At 32.8% G+C, this 25,482-nt stretch overlaps 1 protein-coding gene across 1 annotated transcript in view; it reads left to right on the top strand.

The window, feature by feature from the left end:
• LOC118183485 (monocarboxylate transporter 9-like) overlaps window positions 1-25,482 on the top strand; it is a 96,708-nt gene that overhangs the window by 65,211 nt on the left and 6,015 nt on the right. The window contains exons 2-5 of the mRNA XM_035353045.2: window positions 6,506-6,969; window positions 18,951-19,094; window positions 19,603-20,907; window positions 24,647-24,772. Of these exons, the coding sequence (XP_035208936.1) occupies window positions 6,732-6,969; window positions 18,951-19,094; window positions 19,603-20,907; window positions 24,647-24,772 (1,813 nt within the window). The 5' untranslated portion in view covers window positions 6,506-6,731. The remainder of the gene's footprint in view (window positions 1-6,505; window positions 6,970-18,950; window positions 19,095-19,602; window positions 20,908-24,646; window positions 24,773-25,482) is intronic.

Raw genomic sequence — 25,482 nt, 5'->3', positions numbered from 1 at the left:
ATAAAGTAAATAATATAAACTTTGTTGCAAAATTTGCAAAATTGCCCAAATACAACAGTTTACGAAAACTTCCTCAGAAATTAAAGCAGGGAGCCTAGAGAATATCAGAAATTCATATATTTCGCTCAAAGATACAGCTCAAACCACCGTGGACTCACATCTTGCCTTGAATGAAAATCATAGAAGCACAGAAGTACTTTGTGTGCATCATTTCTTAAATTTCCAAAATTTCATCATTTCTTAAATTTCCAAAACTATTCAGCTTCGACAATTTTTTTCAACTTACATATATTGAAAACAGGAAATACAGAATTTACTTTTATTAAAATATGTGGTACATATTTGAGCACACTTATATCAACAGACTTTTAAATCTCAATGCTTTAATATTTTTATGTAAGAGAACTACATATAATTTGTTATTTTAACTTTATTATTTACTATTTTGAGCGTAATTACAATTCGAATTGCAAAGTTCTTAATTTATCATCCGAATAAAATTATTTCTTACTACTTTCGTTCCTGCTCTGCTTTCAAAACAACAGCGAAGTTAAGGGAACTGAAGTCGCCCATTTATTGTATTCTCTTTATAAAATTATAGAATGTTTTTTCCATAAATGCGTATTTTGTCCTCTCCAGTGGCCGAATGGATAAGACTGCTGAACACTGGTTGTTGGTAGACAGTCCAATTCACATGAAATTGCTAACTTCGGGAAGTTTTTGTGCTTTTCCCCATGTGTGATGCGAATAAGAGCCAGTTTTCCTTAAAATGTTCTTCAGTAAACCGTACTTTGCTATGTTGTATTAAATGAACAAATGTTTGAATGTAATAATGAAAGTCCATAAAAGTTTTTATCCTGTTAAATAATGTTTATTTCTACTTACAAACTATAAGGATTACATGAAACGGCAATGTTAAAAGGTATTTCTTCCGCCTTCTTGGCATGCTTTCGTAATGTAGTGGTCAATACACTCGGCGCGTAATCGAGAAATCCGTGGTTCGAGTAATGCCTCTATAGCGGCGCCAGAAGTAAACAATGTGGTGGACGATGATTCTCCACCACCAAGATTTCGCGATTGGGTCCCCTAAATCCCCAGTCGCCTCCAAAAAAGGAGAGTATTATAAGGTATTTCTTCCGCCTTCTTAGCATGCCTTTCATGTCTTAGCCTTCTTTCATGTCAGCACGCTCGGTGCGTGCCTTTCATGTCTTAGCCTTCTTTCATGTCAGCACGCTCGGTGCGTATTCGAAAGGTTCGAGTCCCAGCGAGGGCACTCCACATTTTTCATCTGCTTCGAAATAACCTAATGTCTCTACAATGCAATAATTGTAACGATTATCCTGTTTATTTTTAATTATGACAAACTGCACTAGGCTATCTTCCTAAGAGAAATTTCTAAGGAAAAGTGATATTTGCATTACAAATGATAAGAACAACGCAAATGCATCTTAAAGAAAGTATATTAAAAGTTTTAAAGCAATTTTAAAAATAATAATTTTAAAGTTTTAAAAGTAATTTTTAATTAAAAATAAAAGTATAGATTGTTAATTCAAAAAAATATTTATATGTATTTTAAACAGTACTCGGAAAAGTCAGAGAAAGATGATGCTTAGAGAGTTAATCGAATAAGCAAAAAAAACTACAAGAACTTTTTTTCATACTTATAAAGTTTACAAAAGAGATTTGGAGATATATATTTCGAGATTTGAGTATGGTATCTGATTTTGTTTTATTGTGAGAGAAATCGTTTTAATATTACCTGAAAATGAAAGTAATTTAGTGTCATTTAAGGAAAGGTTATTTATCGGTTATTTCGACATATCTATTAATGCTAATTATAAAAGAAAAGAGCAAAAGATCTTCAAAACCTGAACTTATTGAGGAACGTCAACATTTAATTTTTAGTGCGAGAAACATTCAATTCAAGATCATAAAAAATTAGCTTATTTAAAAAAGTTAACATTTAATTTTTAATAAATTTATTCAGTGAAAAACATTCAATTAGGGTTATTTATAAGTTTAAATCAATGAAGTTCCACTATATTTTGGTGCGTTGTGTGTTAGCTGAGAGTTAAATTATGCAACTGAGAAAGGAAATGAAACGTTGAAAACCTGTTTCTAGCTAGAAATAGGGATTGGGTGAGAGAGAGTGAATGAAAAAAGTGGAAAGTATCAGATCCTATAAAATAAAAATAATCCAAGGGAAAAAAACGGGAACTTGGCCCATGTACTTTTGGCTCGGATGATTCCCTTAGAAAAAGTTTGGTGTCAGGATTTGCCAAAGGTCAAGGCAGTGGCACCAAATGAGGAAGCAGCGTTTTGTCCATCAAGACTTCAAGATTAATTCTACGTTAGCGACGTTGCTTTCACGATCCACTTGCCAAGATGGGAACGAATCCTAAGGAATGTAACTGCTGTCAGTTGTTTGTCCACAACGGCGTTGACCTTGAAAAAGTTGAAAGTGCTGTTGCCAGGAGTGAGTTCTGAAATGGTCTTCGTGGTACCTAGCCAACATTTCGGACAAATCATAGTTGTGATGGAAATCTGGCACATGCTCAATTATTTTCAACGTTATATTTGCTTAAGACAAATTTGTTTGTTGACAGTTCCTTATTTAAATGCTTTTTTTATAACATATTCTTAATAGCCAGATGGTACCTGCAAATAACCTTTCCATTCCATTGGCTCTGATATAGACGTAGATATTATTACACAACAGGGTTCCAATGGCGTTGATATGGCGACATGTGAAACTAGCTCAGACCGAACGCGGAAAGAAACTACTCGTGCTTTTGCAAGTGGCACAGAAAACAAGATTATTTCAAGGATAAAAAAATACTAGTATTAAAAGCCGTGGGATAAAATATATTTTGGATTTAATAATTTGATGTTCTCAGAGAAATGTAGAGCTACAAAAGGCTTAATTATTATAATTCTTCATATACTTGACAATGTAAGTACTATTGAAGAAAGAAAAATTAAACTCATGTTTTTTTCACTCATTCTATTATGAATCGAAATGCGTGCTCTAAAAAACCTACAATGGCTTTAAGTAGAGGGAAATAAGAAAGTATTCACATTTATAATTATTTAACTTCAATTAGGAGCAAAAAACTGAAAATGTATAACAGGATTATTTTGAATGGAAGTGTGTTGTTTACGCCTGGTAGAAAAAAAAATTTTAATAAGCATAAATTCTTCTGTTCTATGTACATCTTGGAAATCAGAACTGGCTTGTCTTTATGTGAAATTTCATACTTTCTCTAGAATTAATTCATTCTTTGTTCTCGTATCTAAAAGTGAGGTAGTATGAGCATCATTATAGAATAATATAATTAGAATTTAAGGGTGATTTGTTATTTGTATTTAACTAAATGTGATGTATCAGTTATGCCCTTGATCTGAGAAAAGAAAAACAACGACAAAGCAAAAAAAGGGGGGGAAGAAAGGAAAGAAAAAGAAAACAAAGCTAAAAAAATATTTAAAATTATTTGTTACGTGAAACATGGTTGCTATAAAACTTGAGACGTATATTTGTGTTTAAAAAAATTCTTCTAAACTTTTTAGGAAAGATATTTTAAGCTAATTTCTTATTTTTTTCTTTTATTTTAAACATGTGTGAAGCCCGATATTTTGTAATTCGACTAACCAAGATGTTTTATTGCAATTGTTATAACACAGTAGACTAAATTTTTGAAACTGTGAAACATTTGTCCCAAAATAAACGAATGAAGAATGAAACAAAAACTCATAACAGAGCGAAGAGTGAGAAACGATTTATGAGCGCAAAAATTGTGGAAAGAAGAAATAAAATATTCTATATTTTTAAATGTAATGAAAATGCCCATGGACACTAGATATTTTATAAAATTGCAAAGAGAAGGCCAAAGAAATTTCGAGAGAAAGCGCCAGCTTACTTCTAATTAAATCTTTTTTTGTATCTGAAGCAATGATAAATTAAGATAGAATTTTATGAATGCTTATGCTTCATTAGCAATTTAAATTCTGTTTAATGTGATAAAATAATCACTAACTTAAGCCATCTTAAAATATAATACGGTCTGTTGTAAACTATATGTTTTGGTTTCTTAATTGATTTATATTTCAGTGATAATGAATTACGAAATGTAAATGAATTAAGAAGCGAAAACGTAGAATATATCCTACAGTAATAAGAATTTAATTGGTAATTAATTATAATTATACTAATTGCTTAATATTTGAACAAAAAATATCACGAGTGTTTATTTTCTTCCAAATTTTTTATTTTGAATATCAAATTTGAATTAAGTCTGAGATTTAACGTTTAGGAAAATAATATTAAATATTAATACAAGTAAAACATATTCTTCCAATAAAAACTGAAACAGTGAATTGTACTTGATAAGGTGTTTCTCCCGCCTTCTTAGCGAGACTTCGTAGTGTAGTGGTCAGCACACTGAGCCGGTATTTCACAGGTCCGTGGTTCGATTCCCGGCGAAGGCGGTTGCTAATTTTTCATCTCTCCGGCCTCCAGAAAAAATCCTTATGTCTCTACAGTGGCGCCCGAACTAAAAGGGTTGTGGATGATGATTCTCCACACCCAGATTTGGCGATTGGTACCCCTAAAAACCCCAGTCGCCCTTCAAAAAGGGGAGTATGTAAGGTATGTCTTCTACTTTCCTAGCGTGCCTTCGTGGTGTTGTGGTTCTGCACGCTGGACCGGTATTCCAGAGGTCCATGGTTCGATTCTCGGCGAAGGCGTTGCTAATTTTTTATTCTCTTTTGCTTCCAAAAAATCCTACTGTCTCTACAACTTTAAAGAAAATTCATAAGCGAATAAGGAATATTATACTATAAAATGCTCAATTATTAATACTAGCTTAATATTTAAAAATTTTTAATTAATAATGCATGATAAAATTAGTTATCAAGATACATACACACAATTGATCTGTTCCGAAGTATATAATATATGGCAATAGAAGCATTTTTTACTAGTTGAAATAATAGTATAATTATTTTTTAAAGAAATCCTAAATGTTTCAAATTTTCACGGTCTCCCAAAATGGCTTGTTTTTTATGCTCTCGCTGAGCTCGCAGTCTACAAATCTGATGCAGTCACCCCTGTTCACTCCCCCCTTTTTTCTTTTTAGCATTGGTTTTCAGCATTGCTTTCTTTGAACTGATGCCATGTACAATTCAACTACAAAATCACAAAAAATTTAAATGCAAAATAGCAGTATATGTTTAGAATTCCCGATGCTGTGTGAAATGTTGGCACACACTTTCTTTCGGTTTTTTTTTTTTTTCAGTCTTCTTTTTCAGTTTATTATATCAACGTTCAGTTTGAGTAGTAAGATGGCTTGCAAAACTTTTTTTGTCTTTTTATTATTATCGTTTCCGTGTGTTAAATTTATTTATTAAATATATTTTCTTCACACTTAACACATAAAACTCAATTCAACAGCAAAATCTCAAAATATTTAGAAACACTATATCTTTAGAATTTCCGACAGACAGTCTTGCGTCCTGGAGATATAAGTTCAACCGCCTCATCCACGACCATGAGTGTAAACACGCATGCGCCATTCGGACCAGATTATTCTCAAAATAAGGGGAGTAGATTAGAGACCTTTCTTTTTCTCGAGCATATAAATTCTCTCTTTCCGGAGAAAATAAGACCCTTAAACGCATTCTTAATATTCAACTGATGAATTTTTAAAGCATACGTTGTAACACATACGGAGTAAAGAAAGCTTTGCTCCGGTTACTCCATTCAAGTCATGGTCAAAGACTAGAATTTCACGTGACCTTTGACGTCGCAGCAAGTAATAACATCCCTTTTGAACGTGTCTTTGTGTTTTGGCAGAATACCAGCCAAGGTTGCGTTTGAAGACTGTCGAACTATAAAAATGTTTTACCCCTCCCCCTTCATACAGTGTTGCCACTGGTCGGTTTCGAATCGTTGAATTTGTTAATAAAAAATTCATTAAAGTTTCATAAAATATGGAATAAATAATAAAAAACATATGACGTCATTGTATGAAAATACAGATGGATCATGAATTAAATCCATTTTTAATATTTAAATCAATCCGATTCGAATATTAGAAACGAATATTCCTAATAACTGCATCTATTGCTTTCATGCAGCTTAATTTGTTAATCCACAACAATCAGATTCCATTTGAAAGTTAAATAGGAATAGAAATATAATAGAATACAAACTAAGATACTAAAAAACGAAAAACAATCAAATAAGATATGAAGTTTAAAATCTGCAGGAACCATAATCATCAGAGGAGTATATACATTAATAATTTAAATTTTTTTGAAGATAAAGTTTCATCAAGACTATAAATGGGACTCTGAATTAATGTCGTAATAAATACTTTGCCAGTTAAGCTAAAGAAACAGTTAACGTCCCTCTCATAATTTCCCAATAATGTTTCCCCAGGGGTACTGGAAGTGTCTTTGCAAATTATCACCTGCATTTTCTCAGACTGTTTCTTTCACATTGCAGATCTAATTCCACTTTGGGCAGAAGAAGCTGCAAAGACGGGTCCGAATACGCTGGAGTCAACAATAGAAAACGACGCGATTGGGCGGTTCAGCACTTCGAGCGCCACCTGGAGGTGGAGGTATATGCGTGAGGCGGAAGGAGGAGGCCTTTCTTTAAAACTATTAACCTCCATGAGGTTCAGTGGCCTGTTCAGGACTCGGTGACCAGGACTAGAAAAAATTTAAAGATGGTGGTAGTGAAGCAAGATTCTACGAGGAAGACGTCCGAGGAACCAATGCCACCGCCTCCTGACGGCGGATGGGGATGGGTTGTTGTATTTGCATCTTTCATGATTCATGTAATTGCTGATGGCGTCACTTATACTTTTGGAATTTTTTACTATGAGTTTTTAAAATACTACGGCGAAAGCAAGGGCACGACAGCCTGGGTAGCCTCCATCATGGTCGGCACAACTTATTGCATAGGTAAGTATAATTTTGATTATTTTTGAAGATTGCATAAATCCAATGAACTATTTTTATAATCTACTAATATTTTTTAAAACATGTTTTATAATTAAAGAATATTACTTTGAAGACAAGGAAAATACTTTCTATCCTGCTTTTACCGCATTTACTGATTTTAAGATGAGAGGAGTATATTTATTCAGCCCATAATGATTAATTTAGTAATCAAATATTTAGAATACTTTTTATAACGATTCAGTTTTTAGCAGGAAGCATATTCTCTATTTACTGGCTTGATCATTCAATTCTTATCACAAGCATTTTCTATTTCTGGCTTATAACAAAAATTTTCTAGTTCTAGGGCTCACCAATTTAATTTACTTATTAAGGATTTCACGCCCACTTAGACACATCCTTCTCGGCGAACTACATGATGGGTATAGGAGAAGGTGATAATTGCTTATTAGTTGAATAGTGGAAGGCGTTAATATAAGAAATTTTCAAAACATCTGGTATTTTTCCATTATGCACCTGCCACGCTTTTTGTCCCCTCTTAAAGATAAGCCAAACCCGTGTCCAGATCGTCCGATTTTGCGCATTTTTTGAGTTTTTAAAACCTGTTCGGAAAAGATTCGAATTTTGTAGGATATTTTATAAAGTGTTGGTTTATGCGATTATAGCAAAACCTCTCGGGCTATCTGCCTAAGGGAAAGGATGCCTTCGTAGAGGACGTTCTAAGGGAAACTGGCTCAAATACACGTTACACATGAGAAAAACCAGGAAAACGCCCAAACAGCCAGTTCGCAGGATTCGAACCTCGGACCGAACTACCAGTATTCAGTGACTTTAATGCTTGGGCGATATTTTAAAAGGTAAATTATTGCATTATATAAGAGGACCAAGAGCTGCCGAAGATGCGGAAGTTCAAAATGGCTGTTTCGTTTAAACTAATTTCGTTCAAACGAACGAGATGTTATTTATGACAAAAAACGCGCGATGAAAATTTGTAGCATGGAAAAGCACGTTAATTCTTTAAAATAAAGCCACAATTTACAGTTATGGTCGTCATTTCAGCGAAATCGGAAAAACAAACTAAGGAAAACAAACTAACGGAAAAAGGACTAAATAGCGGAGAAATGAAAAAGTAATGCAATTACTAAGATAAATTTTTTTTAGATCTTGTAACTCTGTGACAAATTTACGCAACACTTATTTATGTATGGAATCTTTTCAGGTCATATAACTTGCCGAAATAGCCGTACAAAACACTGCTGTAGCAGCGTTTTAATGTAATGCTTCATATAACCTGTAATGTTTGTTTCTCTACTATTTCTAAACGCTTGTGAAGAAGCCAATATCTCTGATAAGCCAGTGTATCAAGACACAATGAAAACAATTAGCTCATTATTATAGAGTAAAACCCTGTTTTTCTGAGATAACTGGAGCGAAGCTATAAGTTTCTTTTTTTGCATTGAAAAAGCCCAAATGTTCATTAAAAACTCATCTTAATGAACAGTATATTTTGGTTAATAATCCTTAAATCACGTAAAATAAATTTTCAGATATCTCTCTTATTTTTTTATTTCTATTTAATTCTGATAAGAAAAATATAAGCGTTTGTTATTTGGAAAACAATTATCAAAATTTCATTCTTACTACTATTATCATTTTTAAACTATCAAACCTGCATTGGATGAAACTGTAAAAGCTTATGAGGAAAATAAGTGTATATGATGTGCATATAAATAATGTACGATATTTTTCCCTTTTTACTGCTTACGTTTTCGGTGTAATTGGAAGCCTGTTTGGCTAGCAATCTTTAATTCTTTAAAATAAAGTCATAAATTACAGTTATGGTAGTCATTTCAGCGAAATCGGAGAAGTAAGCAAAGGACTTAATAGTGAAGATATGAAAGGTTAGTGCAAATACTAAGACGAATTTATTTTAGAACCTGTAAGTCTGTGGCAAATTTATGCGACACTGTTGTTTATCCCGGAGACGGCATCGCATGTTTTCATGTTTCCTGCTCCAAAATGAGACTAATGAATCTACAGTGACGCCCGAACTAACATGCGGTGGTCAATACTAGGTTACCCCATTCGTCACGACTAGGGTTTGACGACTAAATCGTCCTTTCTACAGTCGCCGTTTAAGTTGGCGGGAATGTAAGAAATTTTCCTCCTTCTTATAGCGTACTTTGGAGGTGTAATAGAAAGCATGTGCGGCTAGCAATAGGGAGGTCCGGAGTTCGTTTTCCGGCGAGAGCACTGCAAACGTTTCGTGTTCCTAAGTAGATCTAACGATTCTACAATTATATTCATAATATGCTACTTATTATTAATCGTTAGTTTAAGAGTACTTTAGTGGACTGCTGTTTCACACACACGTGATGAGCTTTTGCGTGGAACGACAAAAGCTTTCTTAAGATGCTTGTAAGATAGATACATTTTATAATTTATTTGAAATGTTTTATGCCTTTTTGCATAGAAGTTTATTGCTTTTTAGGAAATTATTTTGGTATCAAGAAATTTTAATTTATTTAATTTGTGAATGAAAGTAGGTACTTGAAATTTACTTTAATACAGATTTCCCAGTTTGCTACTTTTGCATGCCGGGCACTAAAATAAATTAATTTTTAATGTAAAATATGTATTTCCTTCTAAATACTGAGGCTCTTCCAAACAGCGAATTAATAGTTAAAAAACGCTGTTTTCTTCAGAAAGGTATTAAGTTTTGATAGTGATATTTGTTTTTTCACTTTGTTACGTACCTCAACGGTATCCTGCGTCTGGCGAAAAGCGCTCTTGCTAATATGCTAAGACTCACATCAAGCGCATAATGTCAATTAGTAAAAATGCTAAGACTAAAAAACTAATGCTAAGACATAATGCTAAACAAAAGACATAATGCTAAACAAAAGACATAATGCTAACTAAGACATAATGCTAAACAAAAATGCTGAGACTCGTTTTTTAATATACCATCGTGAATTTGAATACATTAAACCCATGTATTGTCGATTTGCCGACCAAGCATACTATGGGAAAATTTGTTTAATTTTTTTTTAGTGTACCGCTAATGGTATAAAAGTTTCAAAATATGCTTCAAGTAAAAGGCATTTAGGTTTTTCATTCCGAAGTTTTCTACAACAAAAGGTTTAAATTCGAGTCATGTCAAGTGACTGCTTTACATTTCAGGAGGTTTCTCTAATTGTTGCGCCCAGAATGTGCCTGCATGCTGTGACAGTATCTGTCTACTGAATAATGTTGCTATAACAGTTTGCAATATATTTTTTAAATTCACTGTCTAAAAATTTTATGATTACAATAGAATTTCTTATATCACTGTTCAACTAATTTTAAGGTATAAATTTCTCTTCTGCACTTTTTATACTAACCCCACAAATAATCAGTCCAATCTTCTATATGACGTATAGTAAGAAATAAGTATTTTATTTGTCTACCAGATTGCCAGTCGAAAAAACAAAAAATGCCGTAATATATAATCACTTCGTAGGAACAAGTTCTAAATATTTAGATTTTCCGAAAGATTAAAAGCTGCCAGATAACTTTGTTTTCTATAGTTTGGTTCTGTGAACTGTTCTTTAAATTATTCTTTGGACTCCTTAAAATGGCTTTATTTCAAAGTTCATATATGTAATTACAAATACTTATTGATTATTAAGAGAATTAATATAAGGTTCCAAACAAAAAATAATGTTCTTAGTATTGCACTACACGGAGACTATGTACAGTTTTATTAAAAGAAAAAATATTATTGTGTTATAAGGTATTTCTTCCGCCTTCTTAGCATGCCTTTGTAGTGTAGTGGTCTGCACGCTTGGTGCGTATTCGAGATGCCCTTGGTTCGAGTCCCGGCGAAAGCGTTGCTCATTTTTCATCTCTCCTGCCTCCAAAAATTACCTAATGTCTCTACAGTGGCTACCGAACTAAAAGGATGGCGGATGATGATTCTCGACACCCAGGATTTGGCGGTTAGGTCCCCTAAAAACCCCAGTCGCCCTTTAAAAAAGAGGAAGTATATAAGGTATTTCTCTCGCCTTTTTAGCATGCCTTCGTATTGCAGTGGTCTGCAGCCTAGGCGCGTATTCCCGAGGTCCGAGGTTCGATTCCCGGCGAAGGCGTTGCTCATTTTTCATTTCTCCTGTTTTAAAAAAATACCTAATGTCTCAATGGCATGACTTCATTCCGTGAAAGTGATTTTGTCTAGTGCTTGAATGGAACACTGCTTATAACTTGTTTCAACAAAGTAAAATAATGGTTTTTTTTTTTTTTTTTTTTTGTTGTTGTTGCAAACAAATGTGTATTGGTCCTTCTGGTTTATTTTTATTTTATTTATTTATTTATTGATGCAGGGGAGTGCAAAAAATTTTCAATTGAGCTAAAATGATACTTAATAATTTGTATTTGCTTAATGATATCCTAGAGATAAGATTTGTTAATGCAAATTACGAATAAATTATTATTGAATGACGAATTATATATTATTCAAGCTAAATGACTGAACTATTATTCCAGCTAATTGAGAATTCTCCTAAATAATAACTTACCAGTAAGGTAGATAGGTTATTCCTACTCATATTAATTACATCTTTCTTTTGGCGACAGATTGTGAAACGATAAAAATGAAATGCAGTTACAGAGCCATTTCGAAATTAAATTCCCATCTTTCGCCATTTAATTTAGCATTAAATGAAACTTTTTTTCAAGCATACCGTATCAAAACAAATTGTAACGCAACAACAAGCTAAATAATGATACAGATGGTCTTTCTGCACAACATTTGATTTGTCAATTTTGAAATTACATCATATTCAGTTTTATGTATTTACACTTTCTCGTCACAAGTTTTCTACTGATGATTTTGAGACTGACATTAAACATACAAATCTTTTGTAGAAAAGAAAAAAAACTGGTCGCTGTACAAACATAAAGCGGGTGTTACGAAAATAGGCAACCTTCGTCTGAAGGTCGAGGTAGAAATAACACGCTTTTTTTTCTTTCTTTTTCAAGGGTCTTCGAAATTTTCAAGGTCTTTTTGTAAAAGAGCCGATTCTGACTCAAGACGTACAGAATGTATTTTTGAGGAGAAACGGCAAATGCGACTGCTCACACTTGTTTGTTTCTCATTTCTCAAGTCGCAAAGCAAAGAGGATGTCATCCATAATTCCCAAAATACCTCACTCTATCTAGAATACATATAAACACATACCCAATTTAGATAAACTGCGCATCTTCCCAGGTCAGCAAAAAAGTGCGAAATAACTTAAAACTGCATTTTATTTTCCGCTTGAAGGTTTAGATAAAACTAACTGAAACAATAATAAAAATGAAGATACGTACAGTTTGTGCATGTTAATGAAACGAATATGACGACCACTAACGATTCCAAATGGTTTTGTTTTTGTGGATGTAGTCTACTTAGGTGACGTTCGACTCTGATTTTTAAGCGTTTCCTCAGAAATCTCAGTTTCTTTCTGGTCGCCTTGAGAGGAGGTTGCTTCGAGATGGTTTATTCGCATGAAGAACAAATGCATAATATGAAAGATATCTAAGTACTTAATGACTAATATTAAAAAATTAAATTTTTAAAAAGAATATGTTTATACTAAAATATAAATTTTTTGTTTAAATCGCTATGAATTATCTAACATTCACCTTATTAAGCAAAAAAGAAAGAAAAATAGTGAATTTATTCTGCTTATAGCATCAAAAGGGACAAGTGCATACCGTATTACCCCGAACTACTCCTTTATATTCTTATCGCACAAATGTATGTTAATGAATTTTAATTATCAATGTGTCGTAGCATTATATAAACACATGCATTGCAATATTATTCCGTTATCTTCTCCCTTTATTTCAAATGTAAAATATAGATATTATTCAAAATTAAAAGGTGAATTTATTTTAGCGAAACAAGTTATTGTTTGCCTTACGCGGGGCAAGAAGAGGGGATAAATATTAATAGGATGTTAAGGAAAGATATATTTAAACAACTGCGCAAAGTCTTCGAAATAAACGCATTTTTTAAAACTTTGAACATTACCATAATATCTGAATATATTCTCAAATACCACTAATACACACAATATTATAAAATTTAGCCATGCATAAAATTTTTTCAAGGTTCAGTTAAACTTACCATTTGCTTGCAATAGATTTTATGGTATGAGAGCAACAATAGAGTTCGTATTATGGTCTCAATTCTTCCAATTCAGTCATTATATTCGATTCAAATCCATATTTATTTATTAGTTGTTATTAAAATTTTTTCTTTCATTACAGAGGACAAAATAATTTAATTTTACTAACTCTAGTGCAAATAGAATGAACTATACAGCAAAAGTTGTTTCATCTTAAAACATAAAATAACGTATACCGGAAATATACAGCAGTATTTCGGAGTTCGAATTTTTGAACGAACAAAATACGGCTTTTTATTTATGGACACTTACTAATTACAAACTAAACCTCACAAACACGTCAACTGCACAAAAAGAGAGGAAAATGTAGGAGTTCACATCGCTATGAAATATTATGTCGCTATAAAAATTCAGTGTGATCTCACTCCAAATTGACAAACATGCCTCTTTTCATACGAGGCTAAGTCTCAAAACGATACCAGCGGATTACAGGAAGGGTGGTGAATGAGAGAGAAATTGTTCCAATGAGCAGTTCCAAGAAAGAATTCGGGCATCACTTTCAGGAACGGGCATTAAAACGCGGCACGCGACAGAATATATGGGCAGGCCGATGTAACGCTCAGCTCCACGCTACAATAATTTTTGAGGTAATGGCAATGGGATGACCAAACGTCATTTGATAGAAGAGCCGCTCGGAAAATTTCAATTCAGAATGTAATTTCCAGTTTTCTTAATTAGATTCTGTATTTTATTTCTTGGTCTTTCATTTCATTCAATTTTTGATTTCCTGGAATCAAAGGATCCCCTGAGAAGTGCATAATGTACCCTGAGGGTTCAGTGGAACACAGGTTGGGAACAACACTAACATTGTATTACACTAACATTGGGATAATTAAACTACTACCGAAGATGTTGCTGATGGCCTACATAAACTGGAATAAGTTTCACCCATTCAATAATTCGAAATAAAATAAGAAATCCGAAATTCCCACATACACTGAGCGAAAAAAGATGTTGATTAATAAATAAATAAATAAAAATCTGAAAATTTAAGATTTTAATGGTTGCCTAAATGTATTTTTTAAGGTTTTATAAGCTCCCGATGAGCTCGAAGTCTACCAGTTTGCTGTTGCACTTTCTCCTGCTAACCCATTTTTTTTCGTTTTATTATTAAAGTTTTGTGTGCTAACTTTATTTATTAAATATACATTCTTCGCACTTACCCTACCAAAAATTCAATTCAACAGCAAGATCTTAAAATAGTGTTTAAAAACAAGTAAGTAAACAAGTAAGAAATTAATAGTCTTAAGAACTGCATCTATTGCTTTCAAATAGCTCAGTTTGTTAATCCACAATAGACGGATTCAATTTGAATAGACGAATTCAATTCAAAAATTTATTGCATTTTGCCGAATGGCAACAGGCTAAAATAAAAAATGAAACGACGCATTTATATTGATTCGATACGAAATCTCATTTTGAGTTTGAGAATATTAGATCCTTTAGGGCTAAAACTAAAAGTAAAAAATTATTCAAAAATTATTTTACCAACGAATTGTTGTAACCTGTTAAAGCATTCGGTTTTGCTACTCTTTATTGTTACATAAAGGCGTGTATAGGTACTTTAGAGTGAAAAGATTGTTCCAAAAAGACCTACAAATATATAATATACAAAATATTGAGAAACGCTTCATTTTCAAGAGCATCCCAGAAGCTATGAATTAGCCTTTTTCCAAGCATCATCAAGTCTCTATTTCAGATAATCTAGTATCTTATCGAGTTAAATAATGAAAACTAAAAACGTAATCCACAGCATAATATTAATTAATAGTTAAATGCGTAGATGTTTGTTAATGTATAGTACTTATTAAATTGATTAAATGTACAGTATGAATTAACTAATAGTTTATGTGCCGTTATTGAATTTATGATAAATATTTGTGGCTGTTATAAGAGAGTTCAGACAATAGGAATCATTGATAATTTCCACAAATTTGCAGTACTAGATTTCGCAGGTTTGACTACAGAAGCTTTATTTTCAGTTGCAGGAGCGGAAATCATGGAAAGTCGGTGCTCACGTAATACCAAAGAAAACAATAGATTAGAAATTAGAGATTCCACCAACAATAAAAAATACAGCTACTGGGACCACCTAATGATGAAAATGAAAGCAATTATGAAATAATCTCTTAAAGCTGAACACACTTTCGTATAAGATTTTAGATCATTAACCAGAACTGAAAGGTTTTTATGAATGTGAAACCACGCTTAAAAATGTAGTTCGTCAACAGAAGGTGTTTTTGGAACAGTTCTAACTGCAGAAGAATGGAAATTATGATTTTTTGCCCAACAGTGTGTTGGGCAACAAATGATTTCTTTCCTTTTCCATACATATGCTTTATGTTCCTTAGTTGAAAATTTTATGGCTCTCTTAATTTGGTCAATGTGTATTAATACAATGGTCAATACTGACAAGGAATATTGTACATGTCCTATTAATTTTTATTCGGAATGAGGTCTTTTACTGTGGAACTATGAATTTTATTGACAAAAGAAGAAAAACGATACGAAATTAAACTTCTGCAAAATGGTTGCAATTTGACAGCTCAAAGATGGAAAGAAAATGACTACCAACTTCTTACGATCTCCTGAAATGAAAAAGTTAATTCATTCTTTTCATTGTGTTGAGATGAAAACTTTTAACTGCTTGGTCAATAATATTATAATAATCGGATGATAGAATTTGTAAAATGTGGTGGAACACAAACAGATGAAGGTTTATAGTATACTGCAGTACTGTATTAGATGCATTTCAATGTGACCCAGATGTCAAGAAATGGAAGGGATTTGGATGTCACAACTTCCAAAGTGAACTGAATAGCATGTCAAGGAAGTTAAGTTTTGAGAATAATTTTATTTAAATCTTCTTTATTACCGTATCGTCAACGCAGCGAAACCACGCAGAGAAGTTTATTATTTCAATTATTTTGTATTTATAAAATAATTTTTACTCATAATTATGTATATATCAGCAAGAATAGGACCATGGTTAACCCCCTTCCCACCAATCTGGGGGTAATACTTATTCTGAAAAATAAAGTTTGTTTTGAACAATGTAGAGTTCAAATTATTTGACAAGTTTCTGCCTGACTTACTCAACAAGAAAAATAATAGTAGCGCCATCTCACGACATTATTGATATTTAATTGGTTTTTTATACTATGCGCAGAAAAAAGTTTATTATTGTTATCTATAAACGTTTTACAACAGTTATTTAATCATAAATACTTTACGATACTCAAAAATCAACCTGGGTGTAATTTTTGGTGCAAAAAATAGCGCAGTTTGCCTTTTATGTTTATGTATAAGCAGAGGTAAATTTCGGAGGCTTTGCAAGGACTCATGTGCATCAGTTGTTAAATTTCTTTCTAATTCGTAAATTTTTTGTTTGGAATGCTTTTTATTTGTCTCTAGAAAGTAATACCGCTGAATGCATACATGTTTATATAATTAATACTTTAAATCTGCATGTTTTTTTTTCCTGAAAACTATTAAAAAATCATTTAATTGCATTTTGTTCTGATAGAGCTAGTGTAATGTTTGGAAAAAATCAGGACTTGGCAATCAAACATTTCTAAATTTTTCTGACGTTGTAATCTTGTGATGTAGGAAATAGTTTAAAATATTTTTTGATAAATTATATCCTCTTCGTCAATAGGCCCCTCAAAATCGACTAGAATGAAATGAGGTTGGTAAAAATATAGATATTGAAATATTAAAATTTGGCTCTGTGTTTGAACCACAATAGGCTGTTCCTATGTGACTGAAGACTAAAGCTTTATTCAGGAATTTTGAATCGAACAGTAAATAAATGTATTTTTAAACTAAATCCTAAATTTGGATTTTCTAGAAAATCGGCAATGAGGAACAATAGACTATGAGAATTATCATATTTGATAATCCATGGTTGTTTTTTTTTACACTTTTGTAATTTTAAAAACTACTATTTGTTTATGCACAAATGTTTTTATTTTTCGTTTTTGTAAAAAGTAGAACATTTCATTAGATTCTGATATTTTATTTTTATAAAACATAATGTGAAAAGTTATTTAATAGAGCCTGGCTTCATAATTCTCAGAGACTGTGTTTGCTCCATACATATATATATATATTAAAGGGAACAAAACTATGCATATAATTTAGTAACAACACATATTAAATGAAAAAGCAGCGTTTTGTCATATTAATATAACTAGAAATAAATTCAGATCTAATTCCTAGAACCATCCAGAACCGAAGAACGTTTTTTGAGAATAACGCAAAGCTAAAAATATAATCTAGAAAAACTAGATTACAAATAAAAATGTACTAAATTAAATTCTTTTAAAATTTTATATTATTCGGTATATTTTTAATATACATACATGAATGTATACATAATATGAAAGCTCTTAAACAAATTAAATTATATATTCGATATATATTGTAATCGGAATTTAATAGTTGCCCTTAAAAATAAACCGTGTGCCTGAAATTTAATTGTCTGTTTTCGAAAGAGAAAACTAGTTATCCTAAGATATATATATATATAATACAGATTTTTAGTATAGTAACTAATATACTCAACTTGAAGTAAAGAGACTTTTGATTCATGTCAGATATGCAAGAAAAATAAATCCTTCCAATAATTTAATGATGAGGAATTAATTGTGAAATACTAGTTAAAATTTCATAAATTTGTATGCTATATTTTAAAGTTAAATTATAAATAAATTGGTTTCTTTTCAGTCGTGTTCCTTATTGCTTATTAGTTATCGACCTTTGCTCGCTATGTTAGTTATCTATGTTTAAGCTATAAAGTTGCTGAACATTGGTAGTTTGAGTTCAAATCCCGGCGAAGGACCTAGCTGCGTGGGATTTTTCGTTATTTTTTCCGTGTATAACGTGGATGCGATACACTTTTCTTAGAAAGTCCTCTCACATATTTAACCCTTATGTTAGGAAGGAAGCCCTCGAATTGCTTTGTCCTACCCAGTTAACCTAACCTAATCTATATTTACACACAAGTTGAGGGTCGTCATTTTTTACTAATTATTTTTATTCTTTCGCGAGCTGCAACCTTGCCCGAGTTGATTACAAATATTTAATGTGTAATACATTCAGTTTGCTGTAGTATGCATTCAGATAGCAATCCGCATACTGAATGTGTCATAAAATGTCTACTAATCATGTAAATTATGACATGAGTTCTAGGTATTTCTGTAATTCTATTTTAAGAATTTTAGTATTCTGGCTACATTTTTCAAAAATTAACCCTAATGCGAATGGGTAATGCGAATTAACCCTCATGCGATTGTTTTATTTATTATGATTCTTCTGTATTATTTCTGAAGTTCGTATATTAAATTATGACAAAAAATAATATGTACTCCTTGCATTTAAGCTACCCATTTATTTTCTCATATTTTATTCAGAGAATCAGTTACTTAAGGGCTAAACCAGCGTTCTGAAATTTTTAAAGGTGGTAAAATGTCGAAATATCGTCCCTTTATATATATTTATATATATAAATATTATTATATATATTTATACATATATATATATATATTATTATATTAGTATATATATATATATATTATTTTCTGTTTACCTGTAAAGATTCAGTATTTCATTTTTGTGGAGCAGAATCATAGTTATTCTTAGAATCACTGAAACATGCGGATAAAAGAATTTTCCTTATCAAGTTTGTTGTATCGTGTTTATTTCCTTATTTACATGCACAACATCTATTAAATTATGTTAAATGCAATTACGTTTTCCCTTTTTCTACAGGACCTGTAGCCAGTGGATTGACTAATAAATATGGCTGCCGTGCAGTCACAATAGCTGGAGCGATATTGGCAGCTGCAGGCCTAATGCTAAGCACATTAGCTCCAAATGTGCTTTTCCTTTTCTTTTCTATTGGACTCTGTACAGGTATTTTAAAACTTATTTTTTTATAAATGTTTTTATTTTTTAATTCCTTGCACTGAATTTCAATAGAACGTGTGTTTTTAAATAATATCTGTATTGTGTGTATGATTATTCTAAGTTAAGTTTGTTTGTAATATATAAAATGGTGGAAGACCAATATTTGTGATATGATTAAATTTTTTAGCTTTCATTGCATGCGAAAGAGATATACATTTAAAAAGACAAATAAATACACTTCCGTCTTTAGAAGAAAACTCAGAGTAAGAAACTGAAATAGCACTTGAATAATAATACCCCGATGCCTTTTGTCAAAAAAAATGTCAAAAAATGTCAAGAAAAGTCCAAATAGCAAACAGTGAAAGTTAAATATTGAAATAAATATTTCCTTTCTTTTTCCAATGATTACTGGAACTTTAATATATGGATGTAATAATATTTATTTATTGAAATAATTATGGTGTAGTCAATTTTTAAGAATTACTGCATTTATTTTGTAAAATTTTATTTCCAGGTGCAGGATTTGGTCTCATGTATCTTCCTTCCATTGTGAGCGTCACCTGCTATTTCGAAAAACAACGTGCCTTTGCGACGGGTGTGGCCGTCTGCGGATCGGGTATGGGGACTTTTGCTTTGGCTCCCCTGACGGAATATTTGGTAGAGACTTACGGATGGAAAGGGGCGATGCTTATCATTGCCGGTCTGGTACTAAATTGCACCGTATTTGGTGCACTTTTTCGCCCATTAGAAGCCGTCTCTTGTACTCGAAAGAAACCAGCGCCCAGAGTCAAAAAGCCGGATTTACCAAAGCTGAAAATTTACAATGGGCATACTGCTAATGGGAGACTATCTCTCACTGATGATGGTACATGCCCTTCCACTCCTTTGATGTTCAAAGCCAACGGCACCGCGATCATCGAAGAGTCTCCCATTAAGCGCCCTTCTGACGCAGTGTCATATGATTCGAGGCTTACTAATGGTTTTGTGTGCCATAACAAAGTCGAAGATGGTGTTTCAAAGAACTTGCAGGTATACAGTGGTTCCCGTACCAACCCTCCGACACCTTCCGAAGGGAAAATAAATGGTTTTAAAGATGTTATTCTTCGATCTAATGGCATTTCTGTTGACAGAAAAGAGGATTCCGTACGAAACAGTCTGATGCTTCCTTCCGAGTTTTTCCGCAGGAAAGTGGAAGGTAGTCCATTATCGAGCTTTGTCTGTTCTTCCGCATCGTTGGCACAAACTAACAAAGAACTTTCTCAGCTGGAGACATCCTGTTCTCAGTCGCACACTGGAGGCCTAATGTACCGAAAAGATATCTTTTACAGTGGCAGTCTCATGAGCCTAGCCAAATATCGATCCAATCCCAATATTTCGTATTCCTCTGTACCAGCAGGAGATGCATTAGATGCATCCTCTACAAAGCGTAGTTTCCGATGCTGTCCAAAGGAAATCCGTGACGCTCTTATAGAAATGACTGACTTTTCACTTCTCAGAGATCCTATTTTTCTGATGTTTGCAGTTTCGAATTTCTTAACCAGTATCGGATTCAATGTACCCTATGTTTATACAAAGGACAGAGTAGCAGACATGCATATAGCCACGAATGAGGATGCTAGTTTTCTTTTGGCAATTATCGGCATCTCAAATACAGTAGGAAGAGTTACATTAGGATATTTATCGGACAGAGCTTGCGTCAACAGACTATGGATTTACAATACAAGTTTAATTATATGTGGTCTAGCAACAGCTTTAAGCTGTTACGCATTAAATTACACGTTAATGGCAACGTACTGTGCGACATTTGGAGCTACAGCTGGTAAGAGTGTTAATATTATTAGCTTAAATTCTTATGTATTTAATATGTTTAAAAACACATTTTCGTTTTTTGAATGTTATAACACGTTAAATAATGTTTCTTAATATTTCTTATTTCTTGAACAATAACTGCATTTCCATAAGAGAAGATTTATTAATAATATCTCGTAAATTAAACTACTATTTACCATCAATATTACTGAAATCCTTAATGTGATGCTATTGAAATATGCTTTACCTTCGGAAATGTCAATTCTTATTAATAGTTAAATGCTACCACAAATTTCTTTTGCAATGGTTGCAATAAAATCGCTGATGAGCATTTTTATTTTTACAGTTTGCAATTTTTGTTGCGTATAATTTAATAAATTTAGATTACTTCAACGTATTAAATTAATGGAAATAAAAAAATATAATGTCCAAACATTCTTTAAATAATGTTACAAAATTAGATGTATATTTTTTAAAATTATACTTGGATATCATTATGCTTGTGTTTACTTAAGATAATATGAGTAATACACTCAAACGAAAATTACAACATATTTAATTAATCATTTCCTTATATAGAGAAGGGGATCATAATTAAATTGATCAAGGCCTTATGAAGCGATAAGCGAATCAAAAAGAATGCCTACTTTTTTTTGAGGCAGCAATTTTAGTCATGCAGAAGCGATAACTGAAATAAGGTTTTAAATTCATTAAGAAACGCTCTAAATGAAACATATCAGATTTATTCCTTATGCAACGGGAAAGGCACTGAGTAAGTTTAAAGAAATTTGCACGTAATATATTCCAGAATTTTGGTTTATTAATTTAAATTTGTTCATTAGTGCTTTTTTTAAAAACTACTATATTGTTGCTTCGCTCCATTACATTAGATACATCATCTCATTCTTAATTAGAAAACTCTTCCTTTAACCTAGTTTAATAGCATACTAAGCCCTGTTTTACTTCAAAAATTTAAAACGCAGTCATTAGTTTTCCATCTTGTTGAGAAATTATGTAAACTAATTAAAGCATTTATGCTATGTAACATCCATAAGCTTTTGGACCGAACTCTTGAGAAACATATGAAAGTTTTCGGTAGTATCGTAGATGCCAAACTTTCATCCAAACCCATTTAAAGTGACAGCATTAAGGGCCAATAGCACAGTCCGGTAATATGGTAGTGTACTGTAGTGAAAACGTTACGAACCCTGTATTCGTTTTTGAAATTTCAAATTGAAATTTCCCTGTTTTAAAGTTTGCCCTTGCAAATAAACATGTTATGTGCTAGCTGTTGATGGAGCTCGGCGACGTCTCTGTTTACCATAGGCTGGAAGTTTTTATCACCGCGGAGGGGAGGGGGCAGGAACATGTGTATGCAGTAGGTGAGCGATGTTCGGCTTCTTTTATTATATTAGGGCACTATATATACTAATTATTTGTGAAAATTGTAACACCATGAAGGAATTATGCAAATTGAACCAAACTTACAGGAAATGTAAAGTGAGGTAAGATATACAAATGATTAGAATAGCAAAAAGATTGCGCATGCATGGAATGAGAACTAGCCGCTTGTTCCATGTATATAAAGGACCGTAAAGTTGCGTGGAATCTGTTTATCTTCCTCTGTCTGCGGTGAACATTTAATTAGTGGTCAGTATGCCTCGTAAACAGCGCGGGATGTCATAAAAACAACTAACCTAGTTCGAACGAGGCCGCATCGTCGCTTAGCGAGAGGGTGGACTTGCGTATCGAGCAATCGCAGCCCGCATGCGGCGTAGTGCCACGACAGTGATGAGAGGAGAATTAAACATGGAGAAATACTGGCAGTGGGGCACCGCAGCAGTACAATGGCATGAGACGACAGACATTTCATCCGCATGGTTGTGGCAGATCGTACAACGTGTTAATACAGCGTCGGAGCACGGCTATAGGTGTTTTGTTTAACTCCACGGTTCGTCGCCGTCTGCTGGAGCATGAACTACGTGCAAGGATTCTTCTACATAGAAATTCCCTGTCGCTGAATCACGGATGCGTCCGACTTTAGTAGACGTGCCCTGTGGCGACAAGTTATTTTCTCCGATGAATCTAGCTACAATATGGAGTACACTGATAGAAGAGTAGCGTTAGACGTTACAGAGAGGAACGTCTGTTCCCACAGTGTGTTATCCAGCGTCATACCGCACAAACGTCTGACATCGTGGTTTGGGGAGTTATAGGGTATAATTGTCGATCCCATCTAGTGCAGACTGCGGGCAACCTCGACAGTGATCACTATATAAAGAAATTTGTGGAAACAGAGGTACTCCCCATTCTTCGACACATTCCAGGCGCTGCATTTCAGCAGGATAATGCCCGTGCACATGTTTCTCAGGCTACACAAGTCTTCTTTAGGGCACAACAGATTTCACTTCTTCCATGGCCTGCGTATTTCCAGCATATGTCGCCTATTGAGCAAGTCTGGGATTTTATCGTTCGAAGACTCACTCGTACAGCTGGTGATAAAACTGAACTTCGGCGTCAGGTCGAAGTCATATGAAATGTCATTCCCCAGATTTACGTTCAGAACCTGTGTGATGTGTACAGGCTGTCATCGTTCATCATAACGGACACACAAAGTACTGATTTCCGATGTTAGTTTCGTTTTTCTGTCTTGTAAATTATAAATTTCATTCATTTTCCATAATTCCTTCATGGTGTAGCATTTCTTGCAAACATTAGTGTATATGCGGTTGTTTTCCATCATTCATCTGCCAAGCAGGTAACACTGTAGATTATATATTTGCATTAATTGGTTTTAAAATTATTTACATAATATTATATAGTAGAATTCAGTAACATATAACAAGACATAGTAAGATAAATAGGTAATGGAATATAATAGAGTTAATACAATAGAATACGATAAGTTACGTATATTAAGTATGTACAGCTGTTTTTTCTTTATGTGCAATATATGTGCATCAGATAAGCGAGGCCGGAATAAGAATTCAAATACTTAGGACAATTCATTCATTTTGGCTTTTTGTTGTTGAAAAAACGGGGTAGTAGAATATCTTAAATATCAGAGTTTTTGTTGTAGACATTATTAAAACAATGTTGATTAACGAACATTATTAAAAGAATGTATCATACACTTTGCCACAAGCTGTTATACCGCTTGTAATATAATAAAAATCAGTAAGTTAAATAGGATAATAACAATCTGTGCTTATTTTTACTTTTTTTATACTATCCACATTCTCTAACTTCAGTTTTCACCTACTGAAAAATCTAAGCTACTGTTGAATTTCTGCTGAATTTAAAATAAGTGTTTACAGCGTTATTTTTTAAGGTTGCTGGTTGTTGAATTGGAAAATCATAAAATAGCTACAAGAATTTCCAGTCCTAAAATGTTTTTGATGTACGCATAAAGTGGAGAATTTCATGGCTAATTCCTTTCAACAGGGGGGGGTGTGTGGCAAAATTTATACATGCAATTATAATACTTTCTATCTAGTTTCTGTCATAAATCTATAAATAAATTACATACAGTGATCGGAATCTATTTTCGTAAGCTAAGGTATAAATTCTCAAACCAAATTGTAAGCTTCTTCTAATTCAAATTCATTTTACAGCTGAATTTGAAATATAATCGATATTAAAATCTACAAAAGGAAACATATATTATCTCATTAATATTTCTGTTCTTAAAATGTTACCAGAAAAGCCTCAGAACATGATCTAAACTACTCTGTTTCTTTTCTTTGCAGGAGCATATGTAAGCTTAACTTCCGTTATACTCGTAGATCTGTTAGGTTTAGATAAACTAACGAATGCTTTTGGCATACTTCTGGTCTTTGAGGGAGTTTCTTGTCTTCTGGGTCCGCCTATAACAGGTAAATGAAGAAATTATATATTTTTCTTTAGTGTAATACGTTTCATTTTATTCAGAGATCAGTGCTCTTCTAAAGAGGATCAAATGGTCAATTTCATCAATTTTATTTCAATGCAATTATTGCTTAATATTCAGTTGTTCAAAATGGGCTTTAATTAAAATAAGGAGATAAACTTAGTGTGCTGCTTAACTGAGCTTCAGAAGAGTTTTCAATTGCCAAGTGCTGTTGCAAAAATTTATCCATAAATAGTTCAGGAATTGTTTTGAAGTCGTTATAAAGTAAATTAAAGGTCAATTATGATGTCTGTCTAAACCAGAGGCTTCCAGCCGGTATTCACCCCCAGGGGGGTCGATGAAATTTAAAAGGGGTCATGATAATCAAGGGGCCGACAGCCGAATATGCTCGGGGATAGACTGGCATAATAAAAACTCCAGTGATCACAAAAAATTAGCACTATTTTAAAACTGATAATTAATTTTTTATTGATATAAAGTTATATCATGTAGTAAGAAAAAAATCATATAAAATATAAGAAAAAATATGTAAAAATTATTTAATATATTTTAAAAATGAATAATACTTTTTTTTTGAATATTTAAATATTTTTGCAAAAAGTGCAATATAAGAAAGTAAAACGCAGAAACACAAGAAAACAATACCAAAAAATATAAAATATGCCCAACTTCCTCAGAAGATATATTATTATAGCG

Source organism: Stegodyphus dumicola, chromosome 5, assembly GCF_044657685.1.
Source record: "Stegodyphus dumicola isolate Sdum_Otavi_A_Nest chromosome 5, ASM4465768v1".
NCBI lineage: Eukaryota > Metazoa > Arthropoda > Arachnida > Araneae > Eresidae > Stegodyphus > Stegodyphus dumicola.
This window is presented reverse-complemented; position numbering and strand designations above follow the sequence as displayed.